This window comes from Lagenorhynchus albirostris, chromosome 1 (genome assembly GCF_949774975.1).
Source record: "Lagenorhynchus albirostris chromosome 1, mLagAlb1.1, whole genome shotgun sequence".
Lineage (NCBI taxonomy): Eukaryota > Metazoa > Chordata > Mammalia > Artiodactyla > Delphinidae > Lagenorhynchus > Lagenorhynchus albirostris.
In genome coordinates, this window is record NC_083095.1 from 78,163,248 (window position 1) to 78,180,193 (window position 16,946).

Sequence of the window (16,946 nt, forward strand, 5' to 3'; positions counted from 1 at the left end):
AGAACGAACGTCTCTGTCTTTCCCTGTGTTTATGCGGACTTGTGCTATGGTGGTGTGGGGATGCTATTGGAATATTTTATTTCCGATCATTGTTTTTGATAAATTTTTTGCTTTCTTTCCCACTGATATCTCTACAGGCTCAGTTCGAACTTCAAGCCTTTCATATCCGGGGTGAGCATGCGGTGATAACAGCGAGACTAGAAGAAACCATTGAAAATCTCAAATACGAGATAGAACACCGATGGCGAGGAGGATGTGAAGCGATGAGGGATGTGTGTGTCTCCACCGACGATGACTGCCCTCCAAAGGCTTTCAGAAATGTGTGCATCCAGACAGACAGAGAGACTTTCCTCAAACCCTGCGAGGGTGAAGACAGGACAACCAGAAGTAACCAAATAATACCCAGAAAGCTGAATATCTCCTCTTTAAGCCAACTCTCTCCCCCAAATGACAGCAGAGACACCAGTGTACCGCTTCAATCTGCGGAAAGCATCTCATCGAGTCAGCAGAAGGCAACGCCTCCCGCTCCCCCTCCCCCTCCCGCACCACCCCTACTGGCAGCCATCCCTCCCCCTCCTCCCCTCCCACCCGCACTTGGACCTTTGCCACTGGCACCTCCGCCACCACCTGTGAATACTGGACCTCCTCCACCTCCGCCACCTCCTCTGCCTCCAAGTGCTGGACCTCCCCCCCCTCCCCCACCCCCCCCACTTCCTCACTCCACCGCTCCGCCACCCCCAGGACCTGTGCCTCCACCTCCCCCTGGACTCTTCTTCGGAGTCAACCCTTCTGCTAGCCAGTGTCCTCGGAAGCCAGCCGTCGAACCCAGTTGTCCCATGAAGCCTTTGTACTGGACTAGGATACAAATAAGTGATAAGAGGTAAGCTCAACTCCCCTGGCCCAGTCTCAGCTTGTGAATTTGCAGGATTTTGGACAAGTGATGTTGTATTCCTGTTGGTTCAGCATCTTTGTAGTGTGGCACTCGTTCTCAGATGTGGTAGTGAATGCCTTGGATAAACAAGGCTGGAATGTTTTGAGGAGAATGTCTCCACTAGGTCTTCTCTGTGTTCTGTATGGATTGATGCTGGAAGAAACGACGTGTTCTGTGTCAGACCCTTCTCGAAGGTACATATTCCACTTCCCAGACTAGAGAAGAGCCCAGGGCTCTCCAGCATCTCTGCAATTAGTGAGTAATCACAAAGACATTGAGCCTGATTCTATACTTCAGGTTCACTGAAGAGTTTTAGATTATCTGTCTTGTCTTTAGATGGTATCATCAACCCTATAATGTGTATATTCAACAGGTAGGTGTAATTTTTCAATTTTTATTAAAAGAACTGGACATAGTTGAATCATTAGCTCTTTAGGTCAGAGAGGAGTCTTAAAATATCAACTCTCTCTGCTTGAACTCTGTTACCCCTCGCTACTGAGCGCCCTCACATCTTTATACCTTGTTGCCCTCCAGAGAAAGTGCCGGTGGGTAGGTGGCTAAAAAGCATCTTCCATTTGCATAGGTTGTTAAAGTGGGTCTGTAAGGCAGCAAGAGATGGTTCCTTGGAAATTTCCATTCAAACAGATCTGATCAGATTTCTTGTGCCTCATTTTGGAAAGCATCAAAAGGACGAGAAAGATGTTGAGTTGCTTCTTGACTACTCTCTAGGTACGAAGTTCATGTCTGCAAAGAACAGCAAATATAGAACAGATTTTTACACTTAAATTTTTGAACTTAATTTGCAAAATCAAGATGTGGTGGTGAATTTTTCTATTTCTATAACATTTCGCTTGGGGAAGGCAGTATACTGAACAAAATAAACTGCAATTCACAGTGAGAAACCAACTAGAAATCACTCTAGGAGGGGTGGGGCACACCTTGACACTAAGCATATGGTGAACTAAGTTGATTGTATACTTCATATTTGGTCTCTTTCCTCTCACCAAAAATTAAGGGCGAATTTATTTATTTGATAAATTTATTTATTTATTATATTTAAATATAATACTCTATATTTACATTTCCCAAATGAGTGGTTAAAAAACCATTTCAGATGGTCCTGAAATAGCTCCTCCCATTAACTAAAGTACTAGTATTCCCATTCAAGACTCAGATGTCATTTCCTAAGAAATAATTTCTCAGTATATTTATTTGCAGCCATGTTCTCTTATTAGAGTTCTCAAATTAATGTGCAGCCATTCCAGGGTGATGAAGCCCACCTGTCAGCCCTGGCAGCATGTGTTCTGAGGGCACACGGAGCTGTTCCACACCTGGGTCTCACTAGCCTGCCTCAGCTTCATCCCCATAAGACTTCATGGGCAAACAATAACCTAGACCATACCAGTGGTGTAACAGTAACCACTGGGAGATGTGGGCCCTTCATCCACTGTTTAAGACAGCAAAGACAAGCTGGAGATAATCATTGTAGTTTTCTCTCCTTACATAGTTGGCCATTTTGAGAAAGAGGACAATTGAATGCTCAAGCTCTTATTACTTTCGCCATAAACGTAGGGCTTCAGTTTTGCGATGGGTTGAATTGATTTGCCGGTGCCCTAATCCCCAGTATCTCAGACTGTGACCTTATTTGGAAATAGGGCTATTGCAGATGTGATTAGTTAGGTTGAGATGACCTCAGACTGGAGTAGGGCGGGCCTCTAATCCAAAATGACTGGTGTTCTTATAAAAAGGGGAAATGTGGACACTGCCAGGGGCGGAGGGAGAACGGCATGTGGAGTTTGGAGTCCTGCCACCACCAGGGATTGCGTTTTGAGCAAAATGAAAAGTAGATGAATGTTCCAACTTTCCTGACCTGGGACATCAGGAGAGCCCTGCTTGGTGAACATGTCAGCCTCGAGCCTGAGTTCCAGGCACAGGGGTTTAGTCTCTGTTTTTATGGGTCCATCAAAATGTTTTTGTACCTCAGAGCATGAATATGTCTTTTAAACTGACATGGTCTGAAGACCCTGTGTACTATTCATTATGGACAAAAGTAAAATTATCTGGGTTGTGTTCTTTGACAGGAGATGATATTTTGTACAGCCAGAGGGGTAAGCACTTCGTGTAATGAGCACATAATCAATTTTGGTCTTGGTCTTCTGGGGAACTAAGAATAAAATATGAATTTTCTCTAGTATACACACACTGCCTCTCATCCACTTGGATTGCTTTTCACTACTAACATGGTTTTTAACTTTTGCCATTCTGCTTTCTTTGATGTCTGTTTTCTGGTTTCTAGAATAGGGAAAAGCCATTTAGTTTAAAAAAATTTTAGGAAGAAAGAAATCCTCATCTGTCTACCTTTTCATCTTCCTAATAAGTATCTTCCTGTTGAGAAATTATCTTCTCCTCCGCCCCCTGCGCGCTCCTCCCTGCTCACTCCCGCATCTGTCCCCTCCCACTTCTTCCCCCACCTCCTCCTCCTCCTGCCTTCCTCTTCCTCTTCTTGGGAGCTCAAACTGTGTGTTCAGTGGTCAGAAAAGAGCTGGCCATGATGGCATACGGTCCATTGTGAGCAAGTCCTTGTTACTGCCCCACCAGCCCAGTTGCCCCCAACCCGCTGAGAGGTGGTATTCCAAAATTCTGTTACTCATTTTTGGAAATGCCTTTTCCCATAGAAACAGTGTTGTAGATGGTGATGAGGTGTTCAACCTGACTGCCAAAGCCTATTTACTTCAGAATATAAGTGGGTTATAGCACTAGTCATACTGACCTGAGCTCAGAGTCCTTGGAGGGGGAGCCAAGTGGTAGAGGTGCAGGAGATGGGGGGATGGGTCTGAATAATCTCCTTTGTGGGTCACATCACCTCCCTCTAGGCATCCTCTCCTCTGCTTCCCAGAACCTTCTTGAGGCCCAGACCAGCAGCTCTGAGGCTGCATGCTCCAGAATTTCCTGGCTCTCTTCTCCCACCAAGATCCCCTTTCCCAAGTGCAGCTGAGAAAAGCATTTAACATTAAAGGTGTTCATGTTTCGAATTGAAGTTAAGGGGGGTGGGGGGGGAGGGAGGGGGCAGTGCTGAGGAAGGAGCGCATAGATAGATGTACCTCACTGGAAATGTTCTAGCCCTTGGATGGTGATTTCACAGGTATTCATTATACTATTATACATTATAACTTAACCTATGTCACATATATGTTCTTAAATGCCTCAAATATTATATTAGAAAAATTATAATTAAAAAGTGGAGAGAAACAAACGTTCAGTTTTGTTATGGGCCAGAACCCAAATGTCATATTTCACAGCAAAGGCAGACACATAGCAAAATGTGAACACTCAAATCTGAAAAGCCAGTGTTGCCAACTGCTTCAAATATGAAAAATCGTCAAAGCGGCGGGCAGGTGGGGATGGTGGTGTGATGAATTGGGCAATTGGGACTGACGTGTATACACTGATGTGTATAAAATGGATGACTAATAAGGACCTGCTGTATAAAAAAATAAATAAAATTAAAAAATTAAAAAAAAAGAAAAAATTGTCTTTTAGTATCAAAAAATTTGTGTGGACCACCCCATGTAGTAAGAGTTCTTTTAGTTTTCATTGGGAAAATGCATATCGAAACAAAGATAAGTACTTGTAGATATTATGGATCATAACATACACACACGTTTGATGTGTATGTTTGATGTGTAGATGAGACTTTTTATTAAATGTCTATGAGCATTAAAAGTGTTTAAAAATAAGACGAGAAAGTAAGTTAAGAAAGTAGACGTTTGGGAGAAAATGTGTTCTGACTGAAAGGAGCCTGGATAGTAAACCATCTAAGGCAGCTCTCAGAGGCAGTTGTTCTGAACCTGATTTCCCATATCTTCTTCCCTTTCTTTGTTTCAAAACTAGGGTATCCCTGTTTTTAGAGAGAGAAAAAAACCAATCAAACAAAACACAGTCTCCCCATGGCTGCTTTTGCTGAAATCTCTGCGGGGGCTGGTGCAGTAGGGGTTTTGCTTTGTTTTTATTGTTAATCCTGTTGTTGGGTGGTGTATTATAAAATCAAGTATTTCTAAATGAGCACAGCCTGTTCACATATATGGGTCTTAACGCTGAGTTAACCTGAGCTAAACCTGAGAACCATATTTAAAACGAATAGAAAAAAATTCAAAGGCGGGCACATCTTCACCCAAGCACTCCATTTTCATTCTATTTAAGAATTATCCTATGAATGTCTCAGAATTGGTTATTGTTTCAATCTTTATACGATGCCCATTTCTGCCCGTCATGGAAATGACACAAAAGTGAGGGAGGAGCAGTTTCCATGCCTCGACAATCTGAATCCCAGGAGTTCTGATCCCACCGGATTTCTTTGGTTCTCTCTCTTTGGTTATATCTAAGGACCATTCTGTTTCGGAAATGTGTGTTTGCTTTAATACTTAGTATATTTTGAATTAAAAAATCTGTAATCGTAAAAAGCTTTTCTTCAAGCGTTATTAGAGTTTTTTAAGGAGTTAAAAAAATGAATTAGGATTAAGGATTTCACTGTATTCTAATCTCTTTTGTTTCTTAAGTTTAACTTGCCATTTTCTCTTTTAAGCCAAAATTCTACACCAACCTTGTGGGATTCCTTAGAAGAACCTGATATTCGGGATACTAGCGAATTTGAGTATTTATTCTCCAAAGACACACCTCAGCAGAAGAAGAAACCTCTGTCAGAGTCCTATGAGAAAAAAAACAAGATCAAAAAGGTACTGAGTGACTACAGTAATCTTTGTAATTATATATATATATATATATGTATATATTTGTCATACATGGGAATTTATTATGTGCTGCTGATTTGCTTTCCCTCTGTTTTCAAAAAATGTTTTGAAAGGTTTTGAGTCACAGATGACAGAAAGGAGCCAATAGTTGGAGAAATCCGTGCTTGCTATTTTGGTCATGCTGTCTGAATTTGCAAACTGTTTTCTTCATCTGGACTTTTTTCAACCACTAATTCTATTGAAAAAATGCACAAAAGTTAGTGAAAAGTAGTCTGTAGGCTATATGGAAAATGTCTTCTTCACTTATTTATAACTTCATTCATTGAACAAATATTTATTGGAAGTCTGAGCTAGATTTTGTTTTAGGCCCATGCTATCCAGTCGTGTAGCCCTTAGCCACATGTGACTATTTGTGATAAAATTAAAAATTCAGTTCTTCAGTGGCACCAGCCACCTTTCAGTTTTATGCTTCTGGCTAGTGGCTACAATATAGCACAGATATAAAACATTTCCATCGTTACAAAAAGTCCTCGTGGGTAGCACTGTCTGAGCACCTGGGGCATGTTGGTGAAGAAAAGCAAACAAGCGAGAGAACAGATCCTTGCCCTCTGGGGCGTCTATTAACAATAAACATCAGAAACAAAAAATCAAATCATGTGGTAGAGCAGAGTAAGGAGGATCAACTTTTTCGGGGATAGGGAGGGATGGGGGCTACGGGTTTGAATGGAGTGTTCAAGGTAGTCCTCCTTGAGAAGGTGACCTCTGAGCAGACTTGAGGGCTAGAAATCTGAGGCCACCAGCCAGCCATCAGAGGACAAGGTCAGGATTCACAAGCAATCAGATGTGGAGGTGAGTCGCCACGGTCGCCATGCACTGGCTGCGTGCCCCAAGTCAAAGTTCCTTCAGTCTGCCTTGGTCCCCTCAGTGTCACGTGAGATGACATCTATCCATATTGCTCTGAGTAATGATCAAATGACATCGTATATATACACGGGCTACCGTAGTGCCTGGTACCCAGTCAAACCTCAGCAAGGAATTGCTGCTCTCATTTTGCTACTGTTGCTGCCGCCGCTGCTGTTTCTCTGCATTAGTGTTGTGATAATAGCATAGATGGTATTAGGGAAAAACAGTTGGCCCTTGAACAACATGGGTTCGAACCGCACGGGTCCACTTATATGCAGATATTTTTCAATAGTAAACACGACAGTACGAAACAGCCCGTGATTGATCGAATCGCGGATGCTGAGGAACCGCGGATACAGAAGCTGACTCTGAGCTATATGCACGTTAACCCCTAGTTGTTCAAGGGTCAACTGTATAGTACTTGGTTCTGCTGTTGATTTGCGATGTGATCCTGGGCTGGTCATCTCACTTCTCCAGGCCATATTTCCTCTTCTCTGTAAAACAAGATTAACAATATCTGAGTCTACCTGACCCAGCAGGATGCTGTGAAATTCAAATCTAAGAGAGTTTGAAGAAGTGTTTTGAAAGGTGTGTAATACTGAATGATAGTTTCATCAACTCATCTTAAATTATATAGTGAGGTTCATCCATTGGTTCATATCTCAAGTAACATGATTGTGAAACGAGCTGTGCCTTGTTGAGGGGGGGAAGGAATGGCAAAAGTCCGGATGCAGTTTTCTGTTAATCAAATCAGGTGTGCCCACTGACTTAAATTATACATGAAAATCATGGTCAAGGTTTTTCACAAGTTCATTGGAATTGTGTTTTCCTGATTGAAAAATGTGATCCCAATAATGATTAAATATCAGAGCAAATCTTTTAAGAGGATGTATCGCATGAAACAATTGAGTTACAGCAAGAAGTAAACTGATAGACTATAGAATATATTCATGTGCAGTTAGATTCCTATGAGATGGAAATAAGGGCGTTTTGCTGGCCAGCTGGCTTTTTAAATGCCATCTATAGGAACAGAAGACTAATTGTTTCTATACAAAAGGCAAAAGCAGAATCTCTGTATTCCAAAAGTAGCCTCATTTTGCCTCTTCCAGGAAGCCTTCTCTGACCATCAAGGAAATCCTCTGAATGTTTTCTTACCCAATATCATATTAAACTTACTTTCGTTTTCTTTTTCTTTTGCTGTTACTCCTTGTGTTTCTCTCTCTGGATGCTTGGTTACATGTCATTTACTCATAAAGCTAATTATTTCTGTTTTGGTGAATGAGCATTTTTAAAACATTGAAGTATTTGTTTTTAAAACATCAAAGCATTTGGTAGTTTATTCTTATTTCTTATCTCATAATTATTTGCCTCTTCAACAAAGGATTTTCACTAAGGCGGTTAGTACTTGATGTGTTTGTTTCTCCGTCTGAGGGGGAAAATATCCTTTATTCAAACTCTTTAATCTTTCTGAACAGTGAGGTTGCTGTTACCCCAAAGACTCTGTGCACACGTGTAGTCTCTATTCTTTTTCTTTAAGGGGAGCAGTCTTGAGGGTGCTTGGAGTTTGCAGTGAGCTTGTGTCCTACCTTAGAGCTGAGATTCTAAGTTGTAAAGAAAAAAACAAATTGAGTCAATGCCAGAAAACTCTGAACCTGCCTCCTAGGCGCCTTCCTTCTGTGCCCATGGCCAGATTTCCAATATGAAGATGGATCCCTTGGTCTCTTCTGAAAGTCAGATGTTTATTTTCTGTTCTCTGAGAATGAAGATGAAAGTGAATTTTAGTGATTGTGAGCAACTGAGGAGTTTCAACCCTGGAGGCCAGCTTTGTTAGCCTAACCACAGAATGGTTCCCATACAAGGTGACCAGGAGACACTTGCCAGATAGATCTTTTTATGGTGACGGAAGTGGAGTATATGTCAGAGATTTAAAAATCCAGCATTCTGAATCTTGGCCGCAGGGACTCTGCCAGCGTTGAGACAGACGTGAGCATCTCTTAAGTGGAGCTGGTCTGCATCCCTCTGCACATCCCACATTCCTAGTCAGAACTTTCGGAATTGTTACTGTTCTGCTGAACTCAGATACGAGTTTCTAGTTTCATCTTCTATAACAGCGTTTAAAGTTCCCATCACTGGCACTGATTTAAAACAAACAGATACATATCTTCTTAAACTGGGCTGGGATCCTGTTTTCTAGTACGATACAGTCTAAGAATTAGAAGGAACCTTCCTGATCATCTCATTCAGTGCCCTCATGTGGCACATGAGAAACGAGACCTAGAAAGATGAAGATGACTTCTGCGTTTGTACGCTTTTAGCTAGGAAGACATTGATAATGACGGACACTTGAGAGGATGTAGAGGAGCCTCAGCATGTGTCTTCACTCCCCCTGAATTTAAACAGTAATTGGCTTCACTTAATGGTGGTAACAGCTTTTACTGGGATGATTGATTTTAACCTTTATAAATGAGAAGTAGCCATTCTTAGAATCATCAACAAAATCCAGCTACACTCGTGCAAATCCAAAATACGTCCTACATTGTGAAATTATCCAAAGTCTTCTTCAGGTTCTTCCAGTAGGAATCCAAATCTTTGAATAAAAAGATACTATGTATAACTCCAACTACGAAATAATATGAAACCATATGTAGATTTGGAGCTGTTTTCCTTTGACCCCCATCAATCATTTTAAATATTAGCTATACGTTAAATACTATGACAAATTCGTATTGCCTACTCAGGCCTGTGCCGTCTTCATTTGTGACATGAGAGCACTCTGCCACCACAGACCTAACATTCACCAAATTGAGAACCAGAACTCAAAACATCAGCTCTTGTCTGTACCAGCAACACTTAGTACTATCTCCTATTTTTTTTGCTCTCTGATAACCTTCAGGGCAAGTCGTTTAACTTTTCCACACAGATCCTTTCTCTACCAAATAGGGAGTAACAACCCTTTACAGGGTCATTACAAGGATAAAATGAAATCACGATTGTGAAAGTACTTGAAGTATTCTCTAGAACTATGTATTAATCTCTTAGTTTATGAACAAACATGAAAGCTTTGCAAAGAAATTCTTGACCATCGCTTATTCCCACAAGCTTGTTGAGGGTCTTCAAACATGAGTGTGTCCCTGTCTGAAGCTATTTGCAAATGGTCATCTCTAGACCATTCCTGTTTTTCAGCTCCTTTAACAGAGTATACGGACATCTAGTAGTTCATCTTCCATTGGTTTATATAGTCTTTTTGCACTGTAACATAAGAGTTTTCACTGTCAATATGCCCATATTTCTACTATCTCTAAGATCCGCGCCTTGACAAGGAGCCAGAAATCTGCCTTCGTCAGACAGAACGTGTCTGAGATTCTTTGTCCTGGTGCCTGTCAGAGAAGTAGCTACTCCAGTGAACTCTCCAGTTGCTTTCTAAACTTGCCTGACAACGTTCAGAAAATCAGCATGACCTGCCGATATTATTCCTCTCTTGAAATTATGAATAATGTCCGTGCTTGTTCCCTCCTCTGTAAGATACATGAAATTACTCCACTCCCTTGGCCTTTTTAATAGATATTTCTTAAGAATTAATGACATAATGGCTATTCCCTGAGCACTTGGTGGGAGTGGGGGTAGGGAGGGGTGGTGATGGTCCTGCAGACACTGGTCTATTGAAACTTCCTGGAGCCAAAAGCTTTCAGTTGTAATTGGGTCACTTTGGCCAGGATCGTAGCTGTAACTCTCAAATCCCAGACTTGGTGTCTCAGTTTAGTGGGGAGGGGAGATGAGTGGAAGGAGAACATAAATTTATAGGGTTTTCATAATCTGTTGCCTTCCACGTTTATATAATTTCAGCTTTTGTGTACAAAGATAATTTCTCTGGGCCGCCCCGGTAAGGTATGTGCATTATTTTTTTTTCCCCCAGGAATGGGAATGCATTTGCCAAGCCCTTTCTATTACTCATGTGTTTGAAAAATGAGCAGTGAGGTTAGGGGTTATCATCTGTGGCAGTGAGTGAAATCACTTGCCCGTGTGTTGTTTGCACCAATATATGACCTTGAGGTCATTGGTGCTATGTCCAGATTCCTTGAGTGATATCTGGAATGATCTGGGCTTTCCTGTTCTTTGGTTTTAAAGGCCCCTGACTGGCCAAATCTACTGAAAGCAAACGGGAGCTTCTACTCCATGACAAGCACCAACCTACAAAAATTCTGCCTTGTAAATTTTATGTGGAAATAAGACAGCCCAAAAAGTTAAGTTGTACTTTTACTTTATTTACTTATTTTTTTTAAAAAAAAAAGGTCATTAGAACTTGTCAAGTATGGATATCAATGATTCTTTCAGAATGTTGAATCTGAATATTATTCTTGGAGTTAGACTATGTTTCTCTTGTTGGCTGTTGAACAGTAACTTAATCTGGACTTGTACCTCAAGCCAGCTGCAGGATCACACGGTGCTCAGTTCCTACCCACATCACAAGAGGACCCCTTCGAATGCTCAGCTCTGCAGAGCTAAATTAGCCTCTGTCCTAGAGCCGGAGCAATGGAGCCTACAAGAGCGTAACTACCCCTCGAGTATCCTCTTTCGTCTTGTAAAATATCTTTATTGTGGACCATGGGGCCAAATTTCACAGCAAATTATCCACTCAAAGTATTGGGAGCCAAAGGAATATTAGAAAGGCTTGTAGGTATTAGTAGAATAGAAATCATTAGTAGGCATAGTTCCAGTGCTTAGAATGAATGACTACAATATAAAAATTTATGAAGTATTAGACTTAGCCCCTTTGGGACTGATTCTGGAATCACCTCCCCACTACACACACACACACACACACACACACACACGCACACACACACACACACACACGTGCACACGAGGTTTTTTTTTAATTGTCCATGTCTAAAGGGAGGGAAGATGTATTTGAATATAGATTTGGGGTTCTCTAATTGGAAAATAAAGAAGTTTGATTAGATATTACAAGATATCCTATGAGATGACAATTCTAAATATTTGGGGTTTTTTTTACGTATTTTATTCTTTACTCCTAGTTGAGTAAAATTTTGGAAATCTCACCTATATTTTCCTGGACCTCATTCATTTATGCTTAATTCAGGACGTTTTCTAAGACTGTGACTGGCCGGAGGTAGACAGTGGTTTGAGGCTGACTGCCGGTGCAGGGACCTTGGTGGTGGCAGGACTTCTCTGGCCTCCAGTTTTAAGCAAGAAGTATGTGAGGAAATAACAAGAATGCCCAAAGATCTTATATGTGTATTTAAGTCACAAACCCAGGTCACCTGGGTGCTTCCAAAATGAACTCATAAATGCCTTGCAGAGTGCACACATCTCCAATATACACAAAGATCAAAACAGCCCCATACGCATACACATGCGTCCATAGGTATGTGCTTAACACGAACAGAAGTCTTAATAACCTTGTATTTATGTAGAATCTTTCAAGTGAAGATGACAACAAGATTTCAATAGCAATAATAATGGTTAATGCTAGGTGAGCGGTTTTTGGCTAAGTGCCTAGCATGTATTAATTTATCCAGTCGTGGGGCTTCCCTGGTGGTGCAGTGGTTGACAGTCCACCTGCCGATGCAGGGAACACGGGTTCATGCCCCGGTCCGGGAGGATCCCACGTGCCGTGGAGCGGCTGGGCTCGTGAGCCATGGCCGCTGAGCCTGTGCGTCCGGAGCCTGTGCTCCGCAACGGGAGAGGCCACAACAGTGAGGGGCCTGCGTACACCACACACACACACACACACACACACACACACACACACACACACACACACACACACACACACACACACACACACACACACACACACACACACACACACACACACACACACACACACACTTTATCCAGTCATCACAAGAACCCAGTGAGATGGTTCTATGATTATTGCCATTTTTTAGATTACCCAGCATCACACAGCTCTTAAGTGGCAGAGCAAGGAGATGAATCCAGCAACAACCCCAGAATCTGTGTTCTTAATCACTTGACAAATGGTCTGTTGGTCTGAATTTAACTACAAGTCCTGACTTTATATTCACTTGGAGAAGTCTGAATTTTATTTCCTGCTCATTGTTTAGTGAAAAGCGCTCTGGCTTCGGTGTCTGTAGACCCTGTTTTACTTATGGCTCTGACCGTAGCCAACTGTTGTATCTCGGGCAAGTTCTTTAAATTCTCTGGGTCTCAGGTCTCTCATCGGTCAAAAGGTAAACTTTAATTAGATGAATTCCAAGGATATGGTCATCACTTCTACTTTGCAAATGGGGACACTCAAGGTCCACCAGCTTTTGTCTTGTTTATTAGAGGGTAGAGAGAGGCGTCACATGTGGACCAACATCTCTGCGCTCAGACCCATAGATCAGACTGCCTGACACCATCAGCACCATGGTGTATGAGTCACAGGTATGTGGGAGCTCAGGGAGTAATTGTTAGGATTTTAATAATCCCCTAATCTTAAGAGACATAAACGTATTGGAGGATTATTTTAAAATAAGCCAAGTTTCTCTATGTACTGGGGTATTGAAGGGCTGGAATCTGATGGGGAAAACTGCAATGGAAAGGCGCCAGAGGTCTGGTCTTGAAGGTAACTAGTTAGCGGTTGTGTGTCCAGTCACGTAACCTCTCTGGCCTTAGTTTCTGTAACTGTCATGGCCTCTGGAGCGGATGTTTCTAAAGATACTTTCCAGATGCAAAGTATCAGATCATATCTGTACGTGGACACCTTCACACACGCATTTTAAAACTCAGTGTATACGAGTGTGTGAGTAGAATGCAACCTCAGATATGGGCCTTGCTTCGTCAGTGAGTAATGTGGGATATACTGCAAACCAGCCTCACAAATACAATGTTTCTTCCCCCGAAGATGCAATATTTCCCTCCTCACACTTGTCTCTACTTAACAGAACATGTCTTTGGCGGCAGCAGCCAGTGGCCGAGTTGGCCAGCCCCGTTCTGGTGGGGCACTCTCCCCTCCATCTCTCCATAACGTTTCCAGGGTCCAGAGGCCAAGCCAGGAGTTCAGGTTTCACCAGACACAGCCGTCCACGTGTTTCCTCGGACAGTCTGGCTTGCCCCCAGTACTATGGCTACACTTACAATTTTTTGATAAAGTACCTTTTAGCCCAGAGCTTGATTTCCTTTAGGCCTGACCTGGTTTCTCTCCAGCTGAGGCTAATTTGCATGGCTGTAAACACGGGCCTGACAAAGCTCACCAACTGTGATAAAAGCTAAGGAAACCCGAGACCATTGGAAACTCCAGAATCCGCCTTCAGTATCTGAGCCTGACTCAGAGTCACGCCTCAGCCCAGGAGGCTGCCAGCATGCAGCAGCTAAAGAAATGTTATTCTGATTGATCTGATTAGGGCAGCAAGGTTAGCCATGGTCAATTTACAAAGACAGTATGAGAAGAAGTCATGTGTGTAGGCAAGTTATGGGTCAGCGAGGCCCCTGCCAGAAGTTTTGAAAAGCCACAGCTCTGCCAGCACCATTATCAGATCTCCTCGGTGGGGTACAAATGGGATTGGAGGGTTAGGGGCCCTCCAGAGAAATGAATGACAAAAGGGATTGGGCCGGGAAGAGCTGGGGAGCGGTGCTTACTTTCAGCTGGATTCCTTTGCTGCCGAGCCCTTTACATGGACTTCCCCAGTACCCTGTGAGGAGGACTGCCCTTAGCCCTTCAATCGTCAGGGAGAGGAGAAGGTGGGGAGGCTAATTTGAAAGGGCCGTGAGGCTCTAGACTGACCCACAGGAGCAGCCAGATGGAACCTAGTGGGCATTTTCATCCCTTCCTTCACCACCAGAGTGGTTTAACTGGGATCTGGCTCCAGGCCCTGGTTACTAAATAACCTGAGTTTTAGTGTTTTCATTTTCATTCATTAACTTTTAGGCTAGGTACCTTATTAGTCACATTAGACATTTTGCATGTGCAAAATGTCCTAGGAGGTGGGGGCGTGGTCTTTAAACAGTGTAGAGCTGCAAGGACCAGGGGGTTAATTCAGGACTCAATTATCACATCGCTTTTGCCTGCCTTGTAGACTCTCTTGTACGACTTCCTTAGTTTACAACAAACACAAAAACTGACTTTTAAATTTTGCTTTCAAGTTGTTATGACATTCGTACTGATTCTGAAGACGTTGGATCTTTCACTCTGAGTGTGGTTCTTTTCCTCCCCGCTCAATTCAGGAACATAAGTGAGTGTTACTTACAACACTGGGTAAGGCACATTAATTAACAAAGAAAGATGGATTTAAAATGAAGCCAACTGAAAGCCACAGTGCCTGAGCTGGGCCTCATTATAAATAGTTCACTCTGTACTATAATCATCTTACTAATGGAAAAAATGAGACACTGAGATGGTTGCTTAGAGAAGAATGTAGTTCAGAAAAGCAGCAAAATGCCTAAAGCATACGAGATGTTTAGAATGATTTAGTAAGGCATTGGAGAAACTGGACCATGTGATGTTTTTGTTGTGTATTACTTATGCTCTTGGGATGTGGAGGTATCTGAACAGTTCAGCTCTGTAGGACACAGCCGTTCAGTTGCCACCAGTGGAAGGGATGAGCTTCTGAGGCCGAAGGTACGTGGCAAAGAAAGTAAGACTCACAGGCCAGCACAGGGAGTTCACACCAGTTGGCTAAGATCTTGGTGTGTGTTTGCCTCAGAGCCACCAGGAAGCCAGTTTCAAGGCTTCCAATCAGCTGCTTCCTCCTGCACACCCAGGGCACCAAGAGTCACGAATAGTCTAAGTATGGAAGGTGGTAGCATCGTGGCTCAGCAGGGCTTTCTGGAAACCGCACAGGCCTGGCTTTTTCTTTGAGTCATCCCTTTATCCATGGGGTAAGTCCCTTCATCTTTCTAAGGCTCCTCCGACCCACTCCCTCATCTGTAAAGTGAGAATAATAATAGTATGTACGTATTTCAAAGGGTGATTGTGAGAGTTAAAATAATCTGTGAAGTGTTTAGCTGCGTGTCTGATGCATAAATATTTGCTGGTTCAACCACACTATCGCTACCATCGTCATGACCATCAAGAGTAGGAATAAGGACAATGAACAATCCCCTAGTGTCACCCCTAAAAGAGAACCGGAGGTTGGATTCCAACCAGAAGCTTCATCTCTTATGCAGGGATGACTCCTGAACCCCCAGAGGGCTAGCAGAGATCCATCTCACCCTCTCATTTGTCTGTGTCCCATTGGGACACAGCTGTGGAATTAAAACAAATGAATTTAAGCTAGATGCTCAGAGATGAACGTCCTCAAGGTGTACCAAGGGAAAACCATGCAGTACAACAAAAAGATGATAAAATTTGTCAGCGTTTTCCGGTACTATTTTTATTTGGCTTTCACAGTAATCTGTGTTGGTAGTACAATTTTTAAGTATGGCGGCTGTTGAGAGGCAACATAAGGGTGCTTCCTTAAATCCTTTTAGAACATGATAGGCTATAAATCAATAAATATAATCATGTCTAGAATCACTGATTTAGGTGATGATGACGCTCTTTAAAGTGTGATATTTTAGGTTGGTTTCTATATTAATAATCAGATTGAATCCACATAGTTTATCTCCAACGGCATAATGCATGGATTAATTTTAAGAGTCGAGCAATATTAAAAGACCTAAGAAAAACAAAGGTCCTGAAAACCTCAACAAATTTCACGCCATTTTTCGTACAGACCATCCTCTGGCCACAATGAAATTAAGTTAGAAATAATTTACCAATAACAGAAAGATAATTTAAATATGTCAATAACAAAAGCCTCCTTGCCTTTTAACATTTACATTCACACCTGCAAATAACTCATGGATCAAGAAAGAAGTTATAATGGGGTTCAGAAAACCCTTATAATTCAAACAATACTGGTTTTTAAGACTCAAAGGATATCACTAACATGTATGGTCATGAGTGTTTATATTAGAAAAAAAGGATAGGTCAAAAATAAAGCATCCAAAATTAACAGCTAGAAAAAGAAAAGCAAACCAAAGAAATTTGAAGGAAAAATTAGGTTGAACAACAGGAAAGGCCATTTTTGCAGGTCAAATGTGATCAAATATTTAGAATTTCATATGGTTCAACCTAATGCATTTTAAGCTGAGAATGGAAATTTTTTTTAAAAAATTTAATACAATATAGAAGATCAATAAAGTCAAAAGTTTATTCTTTGAAACCAAAATTCAGTAACTTTAGGCACGATTGAGCAAAACAAACAAACGTAAATAAAGATAATAGGAAAGTAAAAGTGAATGTAACTATAGATGCGATACAAATGTATAAGATGAGAGAATACCATGACCAAACTTTTGGCAATAAATGAAAATAACATAAAATTTAAAACTTTCTTGAAAAATATAAATTACCA

General features: G+C 41.8%; 1 protein-coding gene across 2 annotated transcripts in view; it reads left to right on the forward strand.

Annotated features, from left to right (window-relative positions):
- FMN1 (formin 1) overlaps positions 1 to 16,946 on the forward strand; it is a 397,262-nt gene that overhangs the window by 188,625 nt on the left and 191,691 nt on the right. For both annotated transcript variants that reach the window (XM_060146914.1, XM_060146923.1), the window contains 2 exons: positions 138 to 880; positions 5,514 to 5,664. In XM_060146914.1, the coding sequence (XP_060002897.1) occupies positions 138 to 880; positions 5,514 to 5,664 (894 nt within the window). The remainder of the gene's footprint in view (positions 1 to 137; positions 881 to 5,513; positions 5,665 to 16,946) is intronic.